The 19,930-nt window shown below is 40.1% G+C and overlaps 1 protein-coding gene across 1 annotated transcript; it reads right to left on the bottom strand.

Annotated features, from left to right (window-relative positions):
• Positions 1 to 1,959: 1,959 nt before the first annotated feature.
• On the bottom strand, positions 1,960 to 5,787 carry LOC145771902 (WD and tetratricopeptide repeats protein 1-like). The gene has a single exon (XM_082583658.1). It carries the CDS (start codon positions 5,785 to 5,787, stop codon positions 3,895 to 3,897), a length of 1,893 nt encoding a protein of 630 aa, XP_082439784.1. The 3' UTR covers positions 1,960 to 3,894.
• Between the last annotated feature and the right edge of the window lie 14,143 nt (positions 5,788 to 19,930).

The raw sequence follows: 19,930 nt of genomic DNA, 5'->3' as shown, positions 1-19,930 counted from the left end.
TTTGTATTGTGACGTCATTGACGTACGCGTCACCGGTCCACTCCATACAGCAACGGATTAAGATCAAATCATGTCTGATGGGTCACACAAGGGATTGAACTAGAGATCTTCGGTTTAGTGGTTCTGCTGCAAACGCTAGATGCCGCAGCTGAGCAAAGAAGGAAAATCTTCAATTTGACCAAGATTCCCATTTTGAATGAAAGCGACTGGAATAATGGAAGACCTCTGGTATACTTTTTTGAAATTTTCCTTGAACAGCCTCCCTTTTCCCTGAAAATTACTTTTTGCTTAATTACCTTGTATTGTATGGGACGTCCTTTTTTGTTTACGGCATTTAAAGTTGAAATATTATTTGCTACTGTAGCCTACTAAAACACGTTTTTAGAACTACTTGCAACTTTCATCAGATGAACGTTGCAACTAGTGCTAGAAAGGATAACTGTCCTGATGAACACCCCAGACCCCCCAACGCTTTGCCGCCTTCTCTCATGTGCGATCCACACAGCTACACTACAAAGAAACACAATACATTTTTTTTATTTGTGTCAGACAAAAATCCAAGTCGTGCTACATACTACCGGTACCCGAAAAGTGTTTCGGCGCTTGTAGGCTACTGGTTGTTTAATTTTCGTGGTTGCATATGAAATATCCACCGGACCGCAAAAATATTCAACTTGTCAAAATGGACCTTTGCTAACATTAGTTGAGTAGCCCTGGGCTGTATGGTCAAGCTAGTCAATATCCACAGCTGGGGTTCCACTTGTGTAAATGTGCAGCCTAGGCTACTGGTTAACCAAAGCTCTCTATATTTGACTTCTGGGTCAAAAAACAATCGGAGGAACCCGGTAAGTTTCAAGAAAAACAGTTCATTCATGAATGTTGCCTGGAGCGCATTGTGAAAGAATTGAGGGACAGACCTTCTGGAAGTTCACAGTATTGGCGCATTGCCTAGTGTCTGATAGAACTTTCTCAACAACCAGCTCGCGTCGACCACCATCCATTACACTCAATATTGCCGTTGAAGCATCTTGAGCAGCAGTTGTCAGCCTGAGGTTTTCGATTGGTTGCTGCAGCAGAAGCATAGTAACCAATGGCAAGATGAAAAGGGGTTGAGCCAAGAATCTCAGAGTGAAGCTTAAATCGAAAATGCAAAGCAACTTTTTGCAGATGGAAGCCAAAAATGTTTTACCAGTAAAATCAGTTAGGGAACGTTCAAATACTAAGTAACGCTTTTTTTCCGAATTTTTGACCCCCCTCCCCCATGTAACGCCAACGTAACGCTTTTTTCAATCCCTCCCTCCCCCATGTAACGCTTTTTCACTACAAATTCAGCACAAAAAACTACCATTCCGTACTCCAAAGCGTTACGTAACGCTTTGCTTGAACCCCCTCCCCCCCGATGTGACGCTAACGTAACGCTTTGCATAAACCCCCCCCCTCCCCCTCGAAGGCGTTACGTAATATTTGAACGTTCCCTTATCATCGGTACAAAACAAGCTAAATGCGGCTTTATTATAACAACTTTTACATGAGCTGTTTGTATTGCTGTCACGCTTTTGTTATTGTTTGCACATGCGCACAAAGACCACTTTACCGTGTTTTACGATGAAGCCAAGATCAGAAAAATGTTTACGGCAGTCTTGCAACATATTTAATGTGTTTTAGTACAGTAGCAAATAATATTTAAACTTTAAATGCCATAAACAAAACATGACGTCCATGTAATTAAGCGAAAAATAATTTTCAGGGGGGTTTGGACTTGTTTTACCAAGGATCGTAGACTATACTGTTGCATCCTAAACTGAATTAAAAAAAAGCCGATTACCCCCCCTTAACATAAACAAAATGTGGAGGGTTACAAGTGGGCCGGAAGGTGGCACCCTGGAGCCAACAAACCTCTCACGGTAATCTTCAATGGCCACTCGCTAAACTTTCTCGTATGTACCTGGGAAGGCGCAACACTTTCATAATTTTGTTATTGCACTAAACAACACTGCGCAACACAAGTGCCTTAATGTCGTCACAGTTGCAAGCGGTTGTTGCGACTTCCACTGAAGGAGCTTTTGTTTTACAAAGTTTTTATCAGCACAAGAAACACCTGAAAGCAATGCGCTTAAAATAATAAAAACAAGTGGAGTTTTGGCGAGGACATAAATTCTCATGTGTGGATGGTCACTGGTCAGATAAAAAAAATTTATAGCCTACGTCACAAGCATAATACGGTTGACTGCGCAATTCTCATCACGTGAAGACTGTTTTTTTTTCGCTGAGACTTTTCGGTCATTTGTTTCTGATGAAAATATTTCCTTTCAAGTAGCTGATACAAACCAAAATTTGCACTTCCTGACTAACCACAACATTAAGTTTCGCTGAGAAACGTTGTCGTGTTTTATCTGAGAAAAGTTAGAACAGACAAACGTCTCTTCAACGTTCATCAGCGAAACCCAACCTTGCAACGCCCGGCCGCGAATTTTTTTTCCCACGTACTTTCTGTCTCATTTACATATTTTGGTAAAAGTTTGTATTAAAACTGTGTGAATGCAACGGTTTCTCGTTGGCACGGTTGGTTCAGTGGTTTCCTCCTCTGCCTAGTGTTCGTGAGAACGAAGGTTCGACGCCCGTCGAAGTCAAATTTTTTTTTTCTTTAAATTATTTTTTGTGGTGCACAAGAGCTTTTCAAAAAAAGTAGGGTTAGGGAAAGCTTATATTTTATTATCATAGCAGAATTTCATTGGCAAATAGTTATTTCGCAATCTGAATCAACCAATCTCTCAAAACACTTTCGGAAAATCTTAATTTTAGAGTGACTAGAATCAATGAGACAGAAAGCTCGTGGGAAAAAAAATTTCGCCACCCGGCCGCACACAATTTTTATTGCACACTAACACACGTTCAAAAATAACGCAAAACAAAATACAGTACCTACAACGGAAAGGAATAAAAACACGTACGAATGACCAAATAAAAAAACACGTCACGCTCTAATGGTTTGCAATTACAAAGTGATTTAACTCAACAACTTCACCGCTCACGTTGTAGCGTGCTCGCTTTGCGTTACTGTGCCAGTGCGCGTCATAATTGAATGTTTTGTATGATGCAGCATTTAACCTCAAACGCATAAGTTTATCTGCAGTTGAACAACGCAAGCGATTTCTTGTTGGAGTTCGTAACCGAGAAAGCAAACTGAATCCACGTTGTACGGTTGCGTTCTCTGCATTAAAAGTCAGCAAAGCATTAGCTGCCAAACTTGGCCAATCTATGCCACGCTTCGTAGCTATTGTTAAAACTTTCCGCCAATTGCCACCTGGTTCACAATTACAGTACACATTACCTTAAATTTAAAATTTTTCCATTCTTCACCAGTGCTGTCTACATCCAATTTGTAAAACGAGGCCAAAGCGTCGACATTTTCGTTACCAAAGCTTACGATGTTAGAGTAGTTGGAAGGGAAATTATCAGGTATAAAAATTTGAGCAAGGCCAAATATGGAATCCTTTGTAGGCTCGGGAAAATGGTCACATTAGCGATGACATCGTCTACCAACTTTATCAAAGCTTGCTTTGTGTGATCGGGATTTATTGTGTTTGCGCGTGTTGCATTTTGACCGAATTGGCTATATATTTTTTTTCGGACATTTTGCTAAAAAATTGGTCAATGACCGATAAATGACCGAAAAAAAAAACCCAGCGGTGAGGACTCTTTTGAAACCTGTTAACAATTTTTTAATTTAACAAAAAATGAAAAAATCTTCAGTCAAAAAGCAAACCCCAAAATATGCAAACATAATCAAAAAGAATTGGAGACACTCTCAACCGCTAGATGGCGCCAGCGACCGTCAACACGAGCAGACAAATAATAAAAAGTTGAATTTCAACAAAATATCATTTCAGTTGGTCAACTAGTCCTACATGACGTCACATCTCCGTCCCCATCCGGATCGCGTTGGGTTCTAACTCCCATCGTCAGCAGCATTGACTCGAATGGGTCAGTGTTCATTCGCTCTTGGTTGGCGGCGGCAGCGCTCTGAGTCTCTTGCACAGAGCGGTCATTGGTTCCCCCATCTCGGGGACTCCATAGCCGGACTGGATAGTCGATCCCGCTGGTGGCCAACATGCACACGAAGGGGTGGGGCTGCAGACAATTGACAATCGATTCATCCGCGCGCATCACGCGAACGAGGTTGCAAGTACTCCTCTCCCACACGAAAAAGGATCCATCGTCGGAACCAGCGATGATGAATTGACCATCGTTCCCGAGGAAGTTTGCTTCCTTGATATCGGTCGTCGTGTTGCAGTGGCCGCAATATCGTTTCCAATAATCGAGGGCGGTGGTTTGGAACTTTCGCTCTTGATCAACGGATGGCTCGTCTTGGCTGGCGCGATCTGGTGACTGGAGAGCGATTTTAATGTCATTCTCCAAAGTGAGACAAGAGCGGCTCTTCGCCTCCTCCGGATGGTCCCGCTTGAACTTTTCTATAACGTGCTTCGCTTCTTCTAACTGACGCAGCTCGTACAGACAGCGAACGAGCCGGAAACTAACTTTTGTGTAGTCGGGGTTCAGATTGAGCGCGTCATGACAATCCCGCAGCGCGGCGTATGTGTCGCCATCCCAGTTCCGCTTCATGTAAGCAGCAGCACGGTTACCGAGCAACACGGCCGACCTGGGAGCTCTCATGATCGCTTTGTTGTACTCCACAACCGCGCCCGTAAACTGCCGCTTTGCAAACAAGTCGTTAGCGATGTTCTTCAATGACTCAATGTCTCTGGGAAGGGAAATTCCCGTTTTTTTAGCAACGTTATTCAAAGAAGGAGCGGAGAGTGAAGGGGCTTCCCCAGGGTGAACGCTCAAACCATTCATTAATTTCTTGGCAGGGTTTGACGAGGCAGGTTTCAACAGAGATTCTTGTTTGCTGTCGATGTCGTAAAGGTAGACCTGTTCTCCCCCAACATTGACCAGACATTCGTTCCCTCTCGCGTTGAAGCAGAGGTAGGTTGTGCACAGATTGCGCATCCGACGTCGGTATTCCTTCACTTTGTGCTGGAGGTGACCAGGGATGAAGTAAGAGACGCATCCGCGACATGCGAAATGAGCATTGTCCTTGCGCTTCTGGCCGTTGCTTGGACGGATCTCGGCTTCTTTCAACTTTCTTCGGTCGTACAAGCGAACGTAAGGGTCATTAGCCCCAACACCCAACAAGTGGGGGCGGGTGGGGTTAATCGCCAAGCACTTGCATTCCGCTGTGTCGCCGCACATTGTCGTCAGATCAATGAGAACCTTGGTGCATGAGGATGGAGGTTCCCGGATGTCAAACTCTCGCACCATCCCATCCTCCGATGCGCACCACAAATTATGAGGCGCACTCGGACTCGACACCAGCCGCTTCACTCGCCCGTTGCACAAGAAGCCGTGGATCTTCTCTTCGTATGTGACGTCATGAATATAGACTTGATTATCACCAGCGCCGCTAGCGATGATGCGGTCACGAGTTTGGGGGAAGAATTTTACGGAAAAAATATTACCTCGATGTCCAGTAGCGATGGTGCAAGTGGATTTGTAAGTGAAAGGATTCCATAAAATAACTTTTAGATCATCGGAACCGCTGGCGAGAAGAGTCCCGGAGTTATTCCAGTCCAAACAGTTGACACATCCCGCGTGTCCCTCCAGCTCTTGCTCTAATTGCAAGCGCTGCAACAACGCTTCATCAATCTGACTCTCATCCGGGAACATCTTGAAGTAGTTTCGATGAGCAGATCGTTTGTCCAGGCGCTTCAATAGTGAGTCTGTCATCACAGTCAGTTAAACATCGTCTACGGTACTTACGTCAGAGTCACCTGAATGAAACAAAGTTTGTGCAGTAAAGAAATAAGAAGCTGATTCCTCAATCCTCATCAAATGTGAGGAATCAACCTCGAGGAAGTTGATTCCTCATCAAATGTGAGAAATCAACCTCGAGGAAGTTGTCCTCATCAAATGTGAGAAATCAACCTCGAGGAAGTTATCCTCATCAAATGTGAGGAATCAACCTCGAGGAAGTTGTCCTCATCAAATGTGAGAAATCAACCTCGAGGAAATTATCCTCATCAAATGTGAGGAATCAACCTCGAGGAAGTTGTCTTCATAAAATGTGAGGAATCAACCTCGAGGAAGTTGATTCCTCATCAAATGTGAGGAATCAACCTTGCGGAAGTTGTCTTCATCAAATGTGAGGAATCAACCTCGAGGAAGTTGTCTTCATAAAATGTGAGGAATCAACCTCGAGGAAGTTGTCCTCATCAAATGTGAGGAATCAACCTCGAGGAAGTTGTCCTCATCAAATGTGAGAAACCAACCTCGAGGAAGTTATCCTCATCAAATGTGAGGAATCAACCTCGAGGAAGTTGTCGTCATAAAATGTGAGGAATCAACCTCGAGGAAGTTGATTCCTCATCAAATGTGAGGAATCAACCTTGCGGAAGTTGTCTTCATCAAATGTGAGGAATCAACCTCGAGGAAGTTGATTCCTCATCAAATGTGAGGAATCAACCTCGAGGAAGTTGTCCTCATCAAATGTGAGGAATCAACCTTGCGGAAGTTGTCTTCATAAAATGTGAGGAATCAACCTCGAGGAAGTTGTCTTCATCAAATGTGAGGAATCAACCTCGCGGAAGTTGTCCTCATCAAATGTGAGGAATCAACCTTGCGGAAGTTGTCTTCATAAAATGTGAGGAATAAACCTCGAGGAAGTTGATTCCTCATCAAATGTGAGGAATCAACCTCGAGGAAGTTGTCCTCATCAAATGTGAGGAATCAACCTCGAGGAAGTTGTCTTCATAAAATGTGAGGAATCAACCTCGAGGAAGTTGATTCCTCATCAAATGTGAGGAATCAACCTCGAGGAAGTTGTCCTCATCAAATGTGAGGAATCAACCTCGAGGAAGTTGTCTTCATAAAATGTGAGGAATCAACCTCGAGGAAGTTGTCTTCATAAAATGTGAGGAATCAACCTCGAGGAAGTTGATTCCTCATCAAATGTGAGGAATCAACCTCGAGGAAGTTGTCCTCATCAAATGTGAGGAATCAACCTTGCGGAAGTTGTCTTCATAAAATGTGAGGAATCAACCTCGAGGAAGTTGATTCCTCATCAAATGTGAGGAATCAACCTTGCGGAAGTTGTCTTCATCAAATGTGAGGAATCAACCTCGAGGAAGTTGATTCCTCATCAAATGTGAGGAATCAACCTTGCGGAAGTTGTCTTCATCAAATATGAGGAATCAACCTTGAGGAAGTTGTCTTCATCAAATGTGAGGAATCAACCTCGAGGAAGTTGATTCCTCATCAAATGTGAGGAATCAACATTGAGGAAGTTGTCTTCATCAAATGTGAAGAATCAACCTCGAGGAAGTTGTCCTCATCAAATGTGAGGAATCAACCTCGAGGAAGTTATCCTCATCAAATGTGAGGAATCAACCTCGAGGAAGTTGATTTCTCATCAAATGTGAGGAATCAACCTTGCGGAAGTTGTCCTCATCAAATGTGAGGAATCAACCTTGCGGAAGTTGTCTTCATAAAATGTGAGGAATCAACCTCGAGGAAGTTGATTCCTCATCAAATGTGAGGAATCAACCTCGAGGAAGTTGATTTCTCATCAAATGTGAGGAATCAACCTCGAGGAAGTTGTCCTCATCAAATGTGAGGAATCAACCTCGAGGAAGTTGTCCTCATCAAATGTGAGGAATCAACCTTGAGGAAGTTATCCTCATCAAATGTGAGGAATCAACCTCGAGGAAGTTGTCCTCATCAAATGTGAGGAATCAACCTTGAGGAAGTTATCCTCATCAAATGTGAGGAATCAACCTCGAGGAAGTTGACCTCATCAAATGTGAGGAATCAACCTCGAGGAAGTTGATTCCTCATCAAATGTGAGGAATCGACCTCGAGGAAGTTGTCCTCATCAAATGTGAGGAATCAACCTTGGACTAACGCACAATCTCGAACGTTTTTAGGTGCATGCCATCATCTCTTACTGAGTCACCGGATGATTCTAATATTGGTTTGTTGTATGATCAATTAGGAGCTTTGCCGAGTGAATTATGTTTTATTGGGCGTAAAGTGCAACAACAATTGGATCAATTATACAGTTTTTAGTTCAAGTACAATTACATCATCAAAATATTTAATTAAATTGTTTTGAATTTTTCATACTACAATTACTTTCAAATTGTAATAAATTACACATTTCATTTACAAAATTAATTTTTTCAATATTCATGTTCATCAAGGATTTTTTACAGCTTGATTTTATCAAAAACAAGTAGAATTGCATTTGATAAAGATTAAGTTACTGGTAGAAGTCCCTGTTCCCCAATAAGCAGTTCAACAAAAGTACTGATATCATGCGTGCAACTTGTCAAATAATTGTAATTTGGACCAAAATTTTTTCAGATGCAACAAAAAGTCTCAATAATTGACTTATAATTATCATAACTACATGAAAATGTGAAATTAATTACATTCAATTACAATTGATCCAAGTCTGGTTGTAACAACAGTTGGCAATTTTACAAATTAAAAGGAAACAACCACAGACAAGTCGAACAACAACGCTTATGTGACTATAATTATTGTTGCAGGTTTTCTATTTTAATGCTTGCCAATGTTAGTTAGACAATGATTTCCACATGAAAGGTTGAGGTCGATGTCTGTCTATTCAGAGTAAAACTCTTCTTGTTTAGACAGATGTACAATTGGCCATGCACTTAGATGAGATGTGAATGCTTTCAGCAGCCTGTGAGTCTGGTTGCAAAACCAGTCATACAGCTCACTCATATTTCGGGTCTGCTACTATTCGGTGAGTCCGATTCGGTGAGTCTGATTCGGTGAGTTCCTAACCTCTAACCCTAACTCCTAACCCTTAACCCTAAAACAGCAATGATAATTAGGCCACGGTACCCGATAATTAAAAAAAAAAATTGAAAAAATCCCCCGTTAAGGGATCGGACTCACCGAATCGGACTCACCGAATCGAACTCACCGAATCGGGCCATTCCGCCATATTTCATGGCCCTTGCAAAATCCATCACAACAACCTGGCTATTTCAAATTTGAAAATTGACATTATTAATGGGTTTGTCACTTGAACATTATGAACAAAATATCAACTTCATGGGATACTCTGGACATACAAAATCTTCTTTTGTATTCATCAGTAATTCAGTATATTTGTGAGGTTTTTGTATGATATCTGCTTGCATTTGTTGGAAATTCATGTACATTGTACAAGTAAGGTTAAGTCAATGCATTATGCCTCTGTGATTTGTGTTTAACTACGGTACTGCTTCTTCCTCGTTGAGTGAGCTTCTGTGTTTATGATTTACAGCACCTGTACGTGCGACCTTACATATCTCCAAAAATAGCTCAAGTGCATGATCTAGATATTATATTCGACTGACATACAGTGACCATAAGCTCAGGGACTGTGGTCAGTCTTTGTGGTAACTTTTTCGAAAACAGATCTTCACATTTTTTACAAGTTGATGGTTTTGATTCAAAGCAGTGGTTTCCAACTGGGGAGGAACTTCATGATCTCAGGGAAGGTTGACTTCAAATATCAACAGTTTAATAGGTGAGTGGCAAGAGCCTTGGGATGCCACCTACTTAATGGCATATCTGAAAGTGCACACAAAAATTGCCTTTATCCATAATTTAACTTTTTAAGCACTTATAACAATAATAATGGTGTTGAAAGCACAGTAGTGTTTTTTTGTTTTTTTATTATAATAAAATTACATAGTAAATATAGCACCTTCTGTGACAGCTAGCAGTAACATATATATAATTTATTTTAAGTTCATTTATTATTTGAACTTCACCAGGTTAGTGTGTGTTGTCTCGGTATAAATTAATCTAAATAAACCAGCTCAAGAAAATATATAAATCGAAAGTTAGCTATTAGCTGGCTGGGAATAAGATGAAAAATGGCAAGAAATAGAAGATAAGACAGTCTTTCATCATTACATCATGAACTTTTTAAAACCAGATCAAAATATAAAAAAGTTGTAAAACAGACTGAGTATATTAGTTAGTATAGTTACATTTCTTACACTGAAATAATTTGATATTTTGTTTGTATTAAACCAGCACGACTGTTGCCCAGATGGCTGATCGAGAACAAGAATTCAATAACAATCACACTTTGTGAGTAGGCCTAACATAGTTTCACTTTGCAGTTCAAACATTTTTAAATGCACTACATCACTCTTGAATGATTTCATTTGTATGAACAGTTTGAAAAGAATTATCCAGAGTGTGAGAAAGTACATAATGTGGCAGCATACAGAGCGATTTGAAAACCAACATAATAAAAACTGAAATAATACAATCAACCAAGTTCATCTCAGTTTAGTTTCATGCACCGGTGTAGTACATCGTAACAAATTCATATCAAACCCAAAGCTTTTATTCATGTGGAAGCTACACCGTCAAGGCACTGGAAAAAATCATGTGGTTGTCTACTGTAAGTTAATGTGCCTCACAACTTCAATTAAAACTTAAACGATAGAAGAACAAGCTTGCCACGCTACAAACTCTAAACACACACAAGACAAAAATCAGCGTAAAAACAAAAGGAGTCACTCATACGCTCCACCAATCCTCAAAAACTTGTTGATGACACATCTGAAGGCATAAAAGCAGTTTCCTAAGTGAAATATATATCTCCAATGTTTTACTTGAATTGACAAAACATGAAATATAGCCACTCCAACTCATTCGACCTTGCTGCATGGGGTTCCCCTATATACATACTTACTGTTAATGTTGCCAGATGTTTTCAAGTAAAAATATTATTTATTTTATAAAAACTGGTTTGAAATGAAAGGTAACCAAAGGAATCAACAATACCACACTTGTGATTGGCGTAATTTTCAGGGACTGCGAAGTAAAACTAGTCCAATTTTGCGACAAAATCTGCAGAACTGGCAACCGTTAAAATTTGTCGGGCATAGTTGGCACTTTTAGGGATTATTAAACATTTCACAGGATTTGAATGATAATCTTTACCTTCACCGTAACTTAAACTTTAATTGGCAAAACTAGTCCGAAAGGCACCTGACAACCGAGTATTTTAGAGGTTGCATAGTATCGAACTCACATTCTTTGGAATATCAGCCTGACAAACATCCCATGCGCCACCGATTCAGTTGAAAAAATCTGTTGAATTTAGAAGTTATTATATATAGGCACTTTTTTTCACTTGCTCTTCCCTCGTATTTTGCTTTGAAAGAGAAGGTGAAAGAAAAACTAAGTGACGTCATGACCAGTCAAATAGTGTTTCAGATTAAAAGACCTGCGCCGGTCGAATAGCCACTGCCAAAGAATAACTTAAACTGGATCTTGAACCTTAATCGTTGTAAGCTACTGTGTGATGTGCTGTCTGATCATAGAAAGAGCTCAACACCTGCTCTCTTGGGCCACATCGAAACAGATTTTTGCCTGAGAATTGATTTCTTTTATGTCCGGCTTTCTTTCTTCGTCCTATTATTATTATGGTGACTGCTCAATGCTCATCCACATCAATATTGAAACTGGAAATTCAGTTTTGCTGATTGTTTATTGTGACCGTGCTAACTACAGACGTATAGCATACGGTACCACAGTACATGATCTAGGATTCTAGGCTATTATTCAGCAGTTTAAACCTTTCAAGGTTTTGCCGCCTTTTCCTGTTCATTGACTTGCTGTTAGGCCTATATCGACTACTGTAGTTAGTAGTATCTTTTTCGTCCAGGACGCGTTAATGATGAAAAATAAAATGAATGAAGTTTGTAGCTGCACTGAAAAAAGACAACAGATGTACTGTAGACAGGTCTTCTACAGTAGTTTTAACAACAGACGAAAATTAACCTTAAAAAAATACGGTAGTTAAATTTTCAGCTTAAACTTAGCCATAACATTTGCAGATGGAAGAAATTTTTGTGATGGAACGGAAGAAAATCTCAGGATGGAAGATGGAAACGAAAACCTGTCTTCTAAAAGTTCCACTTCCATTCCATATTTCCATACTTTGATAGCAGTGTTGCCACGCAAAAAATAGCTAAATTCCTACAAGAGTCAATCAATCAATGTTTTATTTGACCGTGTATGATTTGACAGTAACAGGAACATAGGTACATGTTTGAAATATGCAAGCAATATACACAATGCAAAAGTTACACAAGTTTCCATACCGACAGGGAGACAACGAGACGACCATACGGTCTACTAGTCAATTGCCACCCTACGGAAATGACGATTTTGCCATTTAAAATAAGCTTACAAGAGAAACATAAAATAAACGTTAAAACGTCATTCAAGCGTTGTTGCTGTCAGTGAATTAGTGAAAGGGCAACAAATGCATTTAATTTAAATCGTAAAAAAAATCGTAATTCTGAGCTTAAACTTTGTAAGCGTAGATCACCTGGATTTAATTTGTTAAATTTCATTTCAAGAAAACATCATGGACACATTATTGTTGCTTTCTTCCACTTAATTATTTTTCAGTTTTAGTCCATTTAATTTTTTGTTTAATTTGTGCGATCACATTAACCAGTGTTGTACGCGTCAATGAAATAAATTGACGGCGTCAGCGTCAGCGCGAATTGCTTAAAAACTTTACGGCGTAAAGTACTGCGTAAGCTCTCAAAGAAATTGACGGCGTCAGCGTCAGCGCTAATTTCTAGCGCTATTTTAGCCAAGGTCTCACAAAACGGATGTATTTCAACCAAGTTTAGGCTAACAATACCTATAAATAAAGAGCAGGTTTTATGTTTTGAGACTGTATTGTAAGTAGCTGCTTTAGCTTATTAGTTATTTCCTTGTAGAAACACACGCATTTCAAAACGTTTGTCTGACAATCTGCTGCGTTTGGGACGCATAATGTCCTTTCCAAGTGAAAACATGCGTTCCACAGCAGCGCTGGATGGTATTGGTGTGTTGTATTTCAAAAACAAGTCTTGAAAACGTTTACTCGGAAAAGTAGGGAAGAGTGGGGTTAGTTGGAAGGCGGGGTTAGTTGAAAAATGATCATTTTTTTAACTCTCGATAACTTTTTTAAATATTTACTGCCAACATGTGAAGTAGTTTATAAAAACACATAATCCATGTTAGTTTCGATTTGTTGAGTCAAGGTATACCTGTTTCGCTGACAATTTTCTATTTTCTTACTTTCGAAGTAAAATTTTTGGCGTATTAAAAAACAACTTATGCGTCGATATCGTTAAAGATAGGCAAACGTTTTTTGATGTGTGTCATCCGTAGGTGTTCAGCAACACTAAGACATAAACAAATTTTAGTCCAATGCGCCATGCTTGAAAATTTTAGGAAAATAGTTTGTCATATGCTAATGGGGCTAGTTGGAAAATATTGGGTGGGGTCAGTGCTGTGTTAAACCCTTTGTGGGCCCCCGGGCCAGAATAATTTTGGGCCCTCTATCGTCAAGCAGACCTACTGTATAGTGTTGTGTATACTTTCTCTGCACCTATATGGAAATGTGGTTCACTTCAATAGACTTTCTCACCAGTTTAGAAAACAACACAAATGTAAGTAAATGCAAACACAGGTCTATCATTTCTTAGCTACACCTTTGCTGGGATTGAAAGCTAAAGGTGTTAACAATTTCTAATAAAAAAAACAACTGCCAATGGAGCTTTTAGGAATGGTAGCCTAGGTTAGTGGCAAAAATAAACAGGTTACTTATGATAAGAAGGATTTTTGTTTGAATCAAAGCAATTTTAGTAGGCCACCGTACAACATGTGATATGCCAGGCCTATAAGGTAGGCTATTTGAAGATAAGAGCAATTTCATGTGCTAATATTCAGAAAAAAGTAAATACAAAAGAACGTTTCTGCTAAAAGTACCCAGCATTCAATAAAAGGCAACTCAGATGAGCTACCGTACCGGTATCAAAGGTGGATAATAAGTGCTGCAAGTTACTCAATTGCCTAAATAGTCCTTAAATTTTTTTCAAAATTTGCTTTCATTTAATAGATTCCCTTGCATTTGATGTCCCTTGCGCAAGTGCACTCTTATTTTTTGTGGTGCATGGACAGTGTTACATTTTGAATGTTTTGCGTTGCAGTGTACGGGAAGACATTGCAGTGCGGCAGTGGACAGGTTATTTCTGCTCGTGACCTCACTAGTCAAGGATATTTATAATTACGGTATTGTATATAAATGTTAAAAATGAAATGATACGGTAATTAAACTATCAGAAATGCTATTTTGGCTACACCAAATATTTTTTTAAAACAAAACACTTTTATTGAAGAGAGTAAATTCTAAATTGAATAGCCTATGTGAATTCACAAAGGGCCCAACTCCATTTTTTTCCATTTTACTTTTTGTGCATTCCGATTTCTTTCAATGAAAAGAAATTGAATATGTAAATTCAAAAGGACCCTCCAGTTTTGTTTTTTTTATTTTACTATTTATGCTTTTCGATTTCTTTTAATTTTCTTATAACTGATATGCTTCTTACCAGTAGGCTATGTTTAAGAATATAATCATTATCGAAGTTTCACCACAGAAGTAAATTACCAAAATAATTAAAACTGTTGTGAAAAAACACTTTGTGGCAATTGGGCCCTTCTTGAATTCACATATTCCAGTGCATCCCACCTTTTATATGTTAAATACATTTCTGCAGATCATGTTACTAACGTTATCGCATTTTAACTTTGTTTTTAGATAGTAAAGGTGTTTTTAGAGATGTTTCAGTGTAGTTAGGGCCCAAATTTGAGATGTTTTAGCTTAATCAGACCTAAATCATCTTTTTAATGGACAAGTAGGCTACACGCAGTGAACTTTAGCAGCTAAAAAGAAAACTTCGCTCAAACGCAAAAGTCTATTATTTGTGGGCCCCCTGAGATGGTGGGCCCGGGGGCCGGGCCCCCTCTGGCCCTCCCCTTAACACAGCACTGGGTGGGGTTAGTTGGAAAGTGGTTTGATAAACGGTATGACTATGTAGTACGATACGAGTATATCGTCGTGGTGTGATAATAAGTAGTAGCCTATAAGCTCCAATGTATTTGTTTTAGGCAGACATACATTGTAAAATTTTAATTTGAATAACTTGGAAAGTGTTGTATATACGGCATCACAAGTTTTAACAATGCGTTTATTAAAAAATGGTTTTACAATGATTAGGTGTAGAAGTAAGGTAGAAGTCATTGCATTTTGATTTTAAAGCAGGTAAACATATTTGCTTACAACCTCATGTAAATGTTTGTTGGTTGAAAAAAGAGTATCCATTCATTAGTAGGCATTAAACTGACGTTTTTCAACTAACCCCAGGCATGGGGTTAGTTGAAAAATCAATTGTATGTTTGTTTATTTTAAATTTTCATTAAAAGCTGAATTGACTCAATACTTATTTTTGGTTGTATGATAGAGGACACCATAGATGATAATTTAAGCCACTTCACGTTGTCCGGTTATGCACCAATTGTTTTAAATTTCAATTTAAAAAAAAATCTTTCCGACTAGCCCCACTCTCCCCTATCTCTGTTCCAAGCGTGCTGTGATGGCTTGCATAGGCTATATAAATCTTTTAACGGGGTCCACTGCACCAACATCGCTCTTTCCAAGGGCATAGAGCTCTTGAAATAAAGTACCTTCAACCACCGCGATGACATTCATTGATTTTTCGCTTTCTCTCTCTGATCCTTTGTTCTCGATACTGGTCACGATATGAGTGATCACCATTTGGCGAACTTCTTCCGCTTGTATTCCAGGTAGCTATTCCAATCAACGCGAAATCGGGTAATTTGGATGAGTCGCGCTGGCCAGAATACATTGTGAAACTCTTATGGTGAAACGAGATTTTCCATGAAAACAAAAAACGACGCATAGCGCTTGACGCTTAAAATCGGCAAAATAATTGACGGCGCTATCACTTCCGTCAACTAAAAAATAAACTGACGGCGCTAGCCTCAGCGTCAACAAAAAGTTGACGCTGTCAAATGACGCCGTCAAATTGACGGCGTCAACGTACAACACTGACATTAACCCTCTGTCTACCGTGGGGTCCAATGGACCCCAAAACAAATTTTGTTCTGCAATTTCTCAGGACATATAGCAGATGCGATATTGATATACCTTGACTTTTCACAGCTTTGCTTGATCTTTAGGACAATATAATAATTATTGATCTGAAACAAAAGTTGGTAGCCCAGAAAAAAATAATAGCATCTTGTACCGTGGGGTCCAACGGACCCCAGCCTGCTGCATTCGAAGTAATCTTGTATTACAACAGCACTACAAGTGTAGTCGACACTATTGACAGAATGGTTAGGAAATACACTTCCAAAAGAATGACGAGAAGATGGCCGATAGCTCTATTTTACAATATGATCATTGCTGTCGATGCTTTTGTGATATGGCATCAATTGCAAGGCAAAAATAGCAGCACAACACTGAAGCATGCATGCATGAAAGAGAATAAACTTTTAGATCCAACTAGGAAAAGAACTTGCTGGATTACCAGCTTCGACTTCAATATCAACAAGACATCTAAATCCGCAACAAAATAAAAGAAACAGCTGTTGAAGATCAGGCGCTAAAATCAAAAAAGGCTAGATGCTATCTTTGCGAAATACACAAACATCAAAAGTGCAGACAATTCTGTTCTACTTGCAAACTCAACGTTTGTTAAGAACACTCGCAATTCATTTGCAATGAATATATAATATATATACTCTGCAGACAGTGCACACCGTTTCGACCTCCCGGTCTCATCAGTGCAGTAGTTACACTGGAATAATGGCCATGAAGATATATACAGTATATCTACATGTGACATTTTCCCATTTGTGGTACCTAATCAGTAACCAAAAATGATACTACTGCCAACCTTGCCAAAGTGCTCAAACTGCAAGCAGTGAGCTTTGCGCAATGCATAGCAAGGTGCCTCCAGTAAAGTGCTCAATTGGCGTAAACCAAGAGCGTCAATAACTGCAGACAGTGCACACCGTTTCGACCTCCCGGTCTCATCAGTGCAGTAGTTACACTGGAATAATGGCCATGAAGATATATATATCTACATGTGACATTTTCCCATTTGTGGTACCTAATCAGTAACCAAAAATGATACTACTGCCAACCTTGCCAAAGTGCTCAAACTGCAAGCAGTGAGCTTTGCGCAATGCATAGCAAGGTGCCTCCAGTAAAGTGCTCAATTGGCGTAAACCAAGAGCGTCAATAACTGCAGACAGTGCACACCGTTTCGACCTCCCGGTCTCATCAGTGCAGTAGTTACACTGGAATAATGGCCATGAAGATATATATATCTACATGTGACATTTTCCCATTTGTGGTACCTAATCAGTAACCAAAAATGATACTACTGCCAACCTTGCCAAAGTGCTCAAACTGCAAGCAGTGAGCTTTGCGCAATGCATAGCAAGGTGCCTCCAGTAAAGTGCTCAATTGGCGTAAACCAAGAGCGTCAATAACTGCAGACAGTGCACACCGTTTCGACCTCCCGGTCTCATCAGTGCAGTAGTTACACTGGAATAATGGCCAATAATAACTGCAGACAGTGCACACCGTTTCGACCTCCCGGTCTCATCAGTGCAGTAGTTACACCGGAATAATGGCCATGGAGATGTATATACTCCATGTGACATTTTCCCATTTGTGGTACCTAAACAGTAACCAAAAATGGTACTACTGCCAACCTTGCCAAAGTGCTCAAACTGCAAGCAGTGAGCTTTGCGCAATGCATAGCAAGGTGCCTCCAGTAAAGTGCTCAATCGGCATAAGCCAAGAGCGTCAATAACTGCAGACAGTGCACACCGTTTCGACCTCCCGGTCTTATCAGTGCAGTAGTTACACCGGAATAATGGCCATGGAGATGTATATAGCTCCATGTGACATTTTCCCATTTGTGGTACCTAAACAGTAACCAAAAATGGTACTACTGCCAACCTTGCCAAAGTGCTCAATATAAACTCACAATATTTCTTGTGAACTAATATGTAGGCCTAATATGCATTTTTCAGCCAAATGTCTCAATAGTGTGGCCATTGCTCAAGAATATACCCACCACGCCACACCACGCTGAGATGTCCACCAAAGCAGCGGCTAAAATCAAGAAAGCCATTTGTACGCCCTGCACAAGACCTTCTGACAGCCTCTGGTGGAAGCCCTAGCAAACAGTGGTGCCACGCGGCGTGGAGTGAACAATGGTCAAGCAGCACATCCCCACTTCGCCAAGTATTCAGATCCCGCCCGAGAACCAGCTGGGCCATGGCCTCTCTAGACTTGCCTCATCAAGGCGTAACCGTTTGCTCATTGGTGTTGGACGCTATGGTGCAGACATGCTGCGCTGGGGCTTGGCAGAGAGTGCTGCTTGTGAGTGTGGTGAAATGCAGACGGCGGCCCACATTATCAAGGATTGCTGGCTATACAGACCACCTCATGGTATGGAAGGCCTAGTTTCTATAAATGACGACACCAGGCAGTGGCTAACCAAAGGATCCCCTGACATATAGCGACAACACGAGAGAAGAAGAATAGACCAATTCCGTATCCGTTTGCTTTGTGCAAGGTCCACTGTATGACTTAGGCATATTTCTTAAATTTCGAGTATTTTTGGTTTTTCTACAATGTTTATAAGTTATGATTTTTGTAGTCTGTTACGTCCTTTCCTATTGAGCTTTAATTTCAACATCGGAACTGATTTTTTTTGTTCAAAACAAGTACTTTAAAATTTGGGGTCCAATAGACCCCAACGATAAAACTTGCATGTTTTTTTTTCGGTAGGCAGAGGGTTAAACTAAATTCTTGCAGCTTAACAGATCACCTGGAGAGTCTGTCAGCCATTTCGTTCATGGCAGAAAAATACAATTTTTTTTAATTTTGATTATTTTTGTATCGAACACGTTTTATGCTTGTGTTGTTTATAGGCTTGAAATCTCTTGTTGGCCAGATGAAGTCCAACCAGTTGGGTCATGACCTCTCAAGACTTTCCTCATCCAGACGTAACCTGCTCACTGGTGTTCAATGATATGGTATAGACATGTTGCGTTGAAGCTTGGCAAAGAGTGATGCCTTTGAGTGTGGTGCAATGCAGAGGGCAGCCACATAATCAAGGACTGCCCCCTATACAGACCACATCATAGTATGGAAGGCTTATAGTCTTCTTCAACGATGACACTGGCTAACCAACAACTGTGTAGGGTTCTGCTACTGTAGCGCACCCAGCATGGGGCTAAGGGGGCTCAAGCCCCCCCCAAACCCGCCACCAAAAATGAAGTTTTTGTATGTTCCCCATTTATACCTTTTGCTTACAGATTAGATATGAATAAGACACAACAATACAACAGGGCTGAGCATTATAACAATATATTTTACATATTTACAAATAGTTTTAACAGTCGAACATTTTCGGCTTAACTTGCTCTCATCAGGAACCTGAAAATATTTATAAAAATGCAATAAATTTCAACTTCTTGAAGGTAAAATTACATTAAGAAAAGGCAACTACATAAATAACTACAAAAAAATTTGCACCCCAGGGAACGTGATACCTACATCAAGTAAATGTTGAGGAGAATAGACGCGCCTCCAGAAAATAAGTTAAGCTAATTGTTTGTTTAAATTTGGGTTGTCGCGATTGATTAACACTGCTTCCTGAATTTTGGTGTCAAATTGGGATTTGCCTTTGCGTAAAATTTTAAATGAGTCAGCAGAGAATTTTCGATCTGTACAAAAAGAACACTCCATGATATGGTCTTTAATGGCATTTTTAAAGTTCAGATGCTCTCGTGGTCAAATGTCTGGTGGACAACTGGACATACCGATGTACCGTAAGTCAGTGCCGAATCACACGGACATGTAAAACTGTAGGCCTATGCGAAATTTGAGCAGAGAGACGAAGGCGTCTGGGACTTTAGTTGAAAATATGAACTAATT

Source organism: Aplidium turbinatum, chromosome 6, assembly GCF_918807975.1.
Source record: "Aplidium turbinatum chromosome 6, kaAplTurb1.1, whole genome shotgun sequence".
NCBI classification, from domain to species: domain Eukaryota; kingdom Metazoa; phylum Chordata; class Ascidiacea; order Aplousobranchia; family Polyclinidae; genus Aplidium; species Aplidium turbinatum.
This window is presented reverse-complemented; position numbering and strand designations above follow the sequence as displayed.

What these genes read in the sequence shown, in the direction of transcription:
- LOC145771902 (XM_082583658.1), bottom strand. Translation starts at nt 5,787, where the DNA reads ATGACAGACTCACTATTGAAGCGCCTGGACAAACGATCTGCTCATCGA.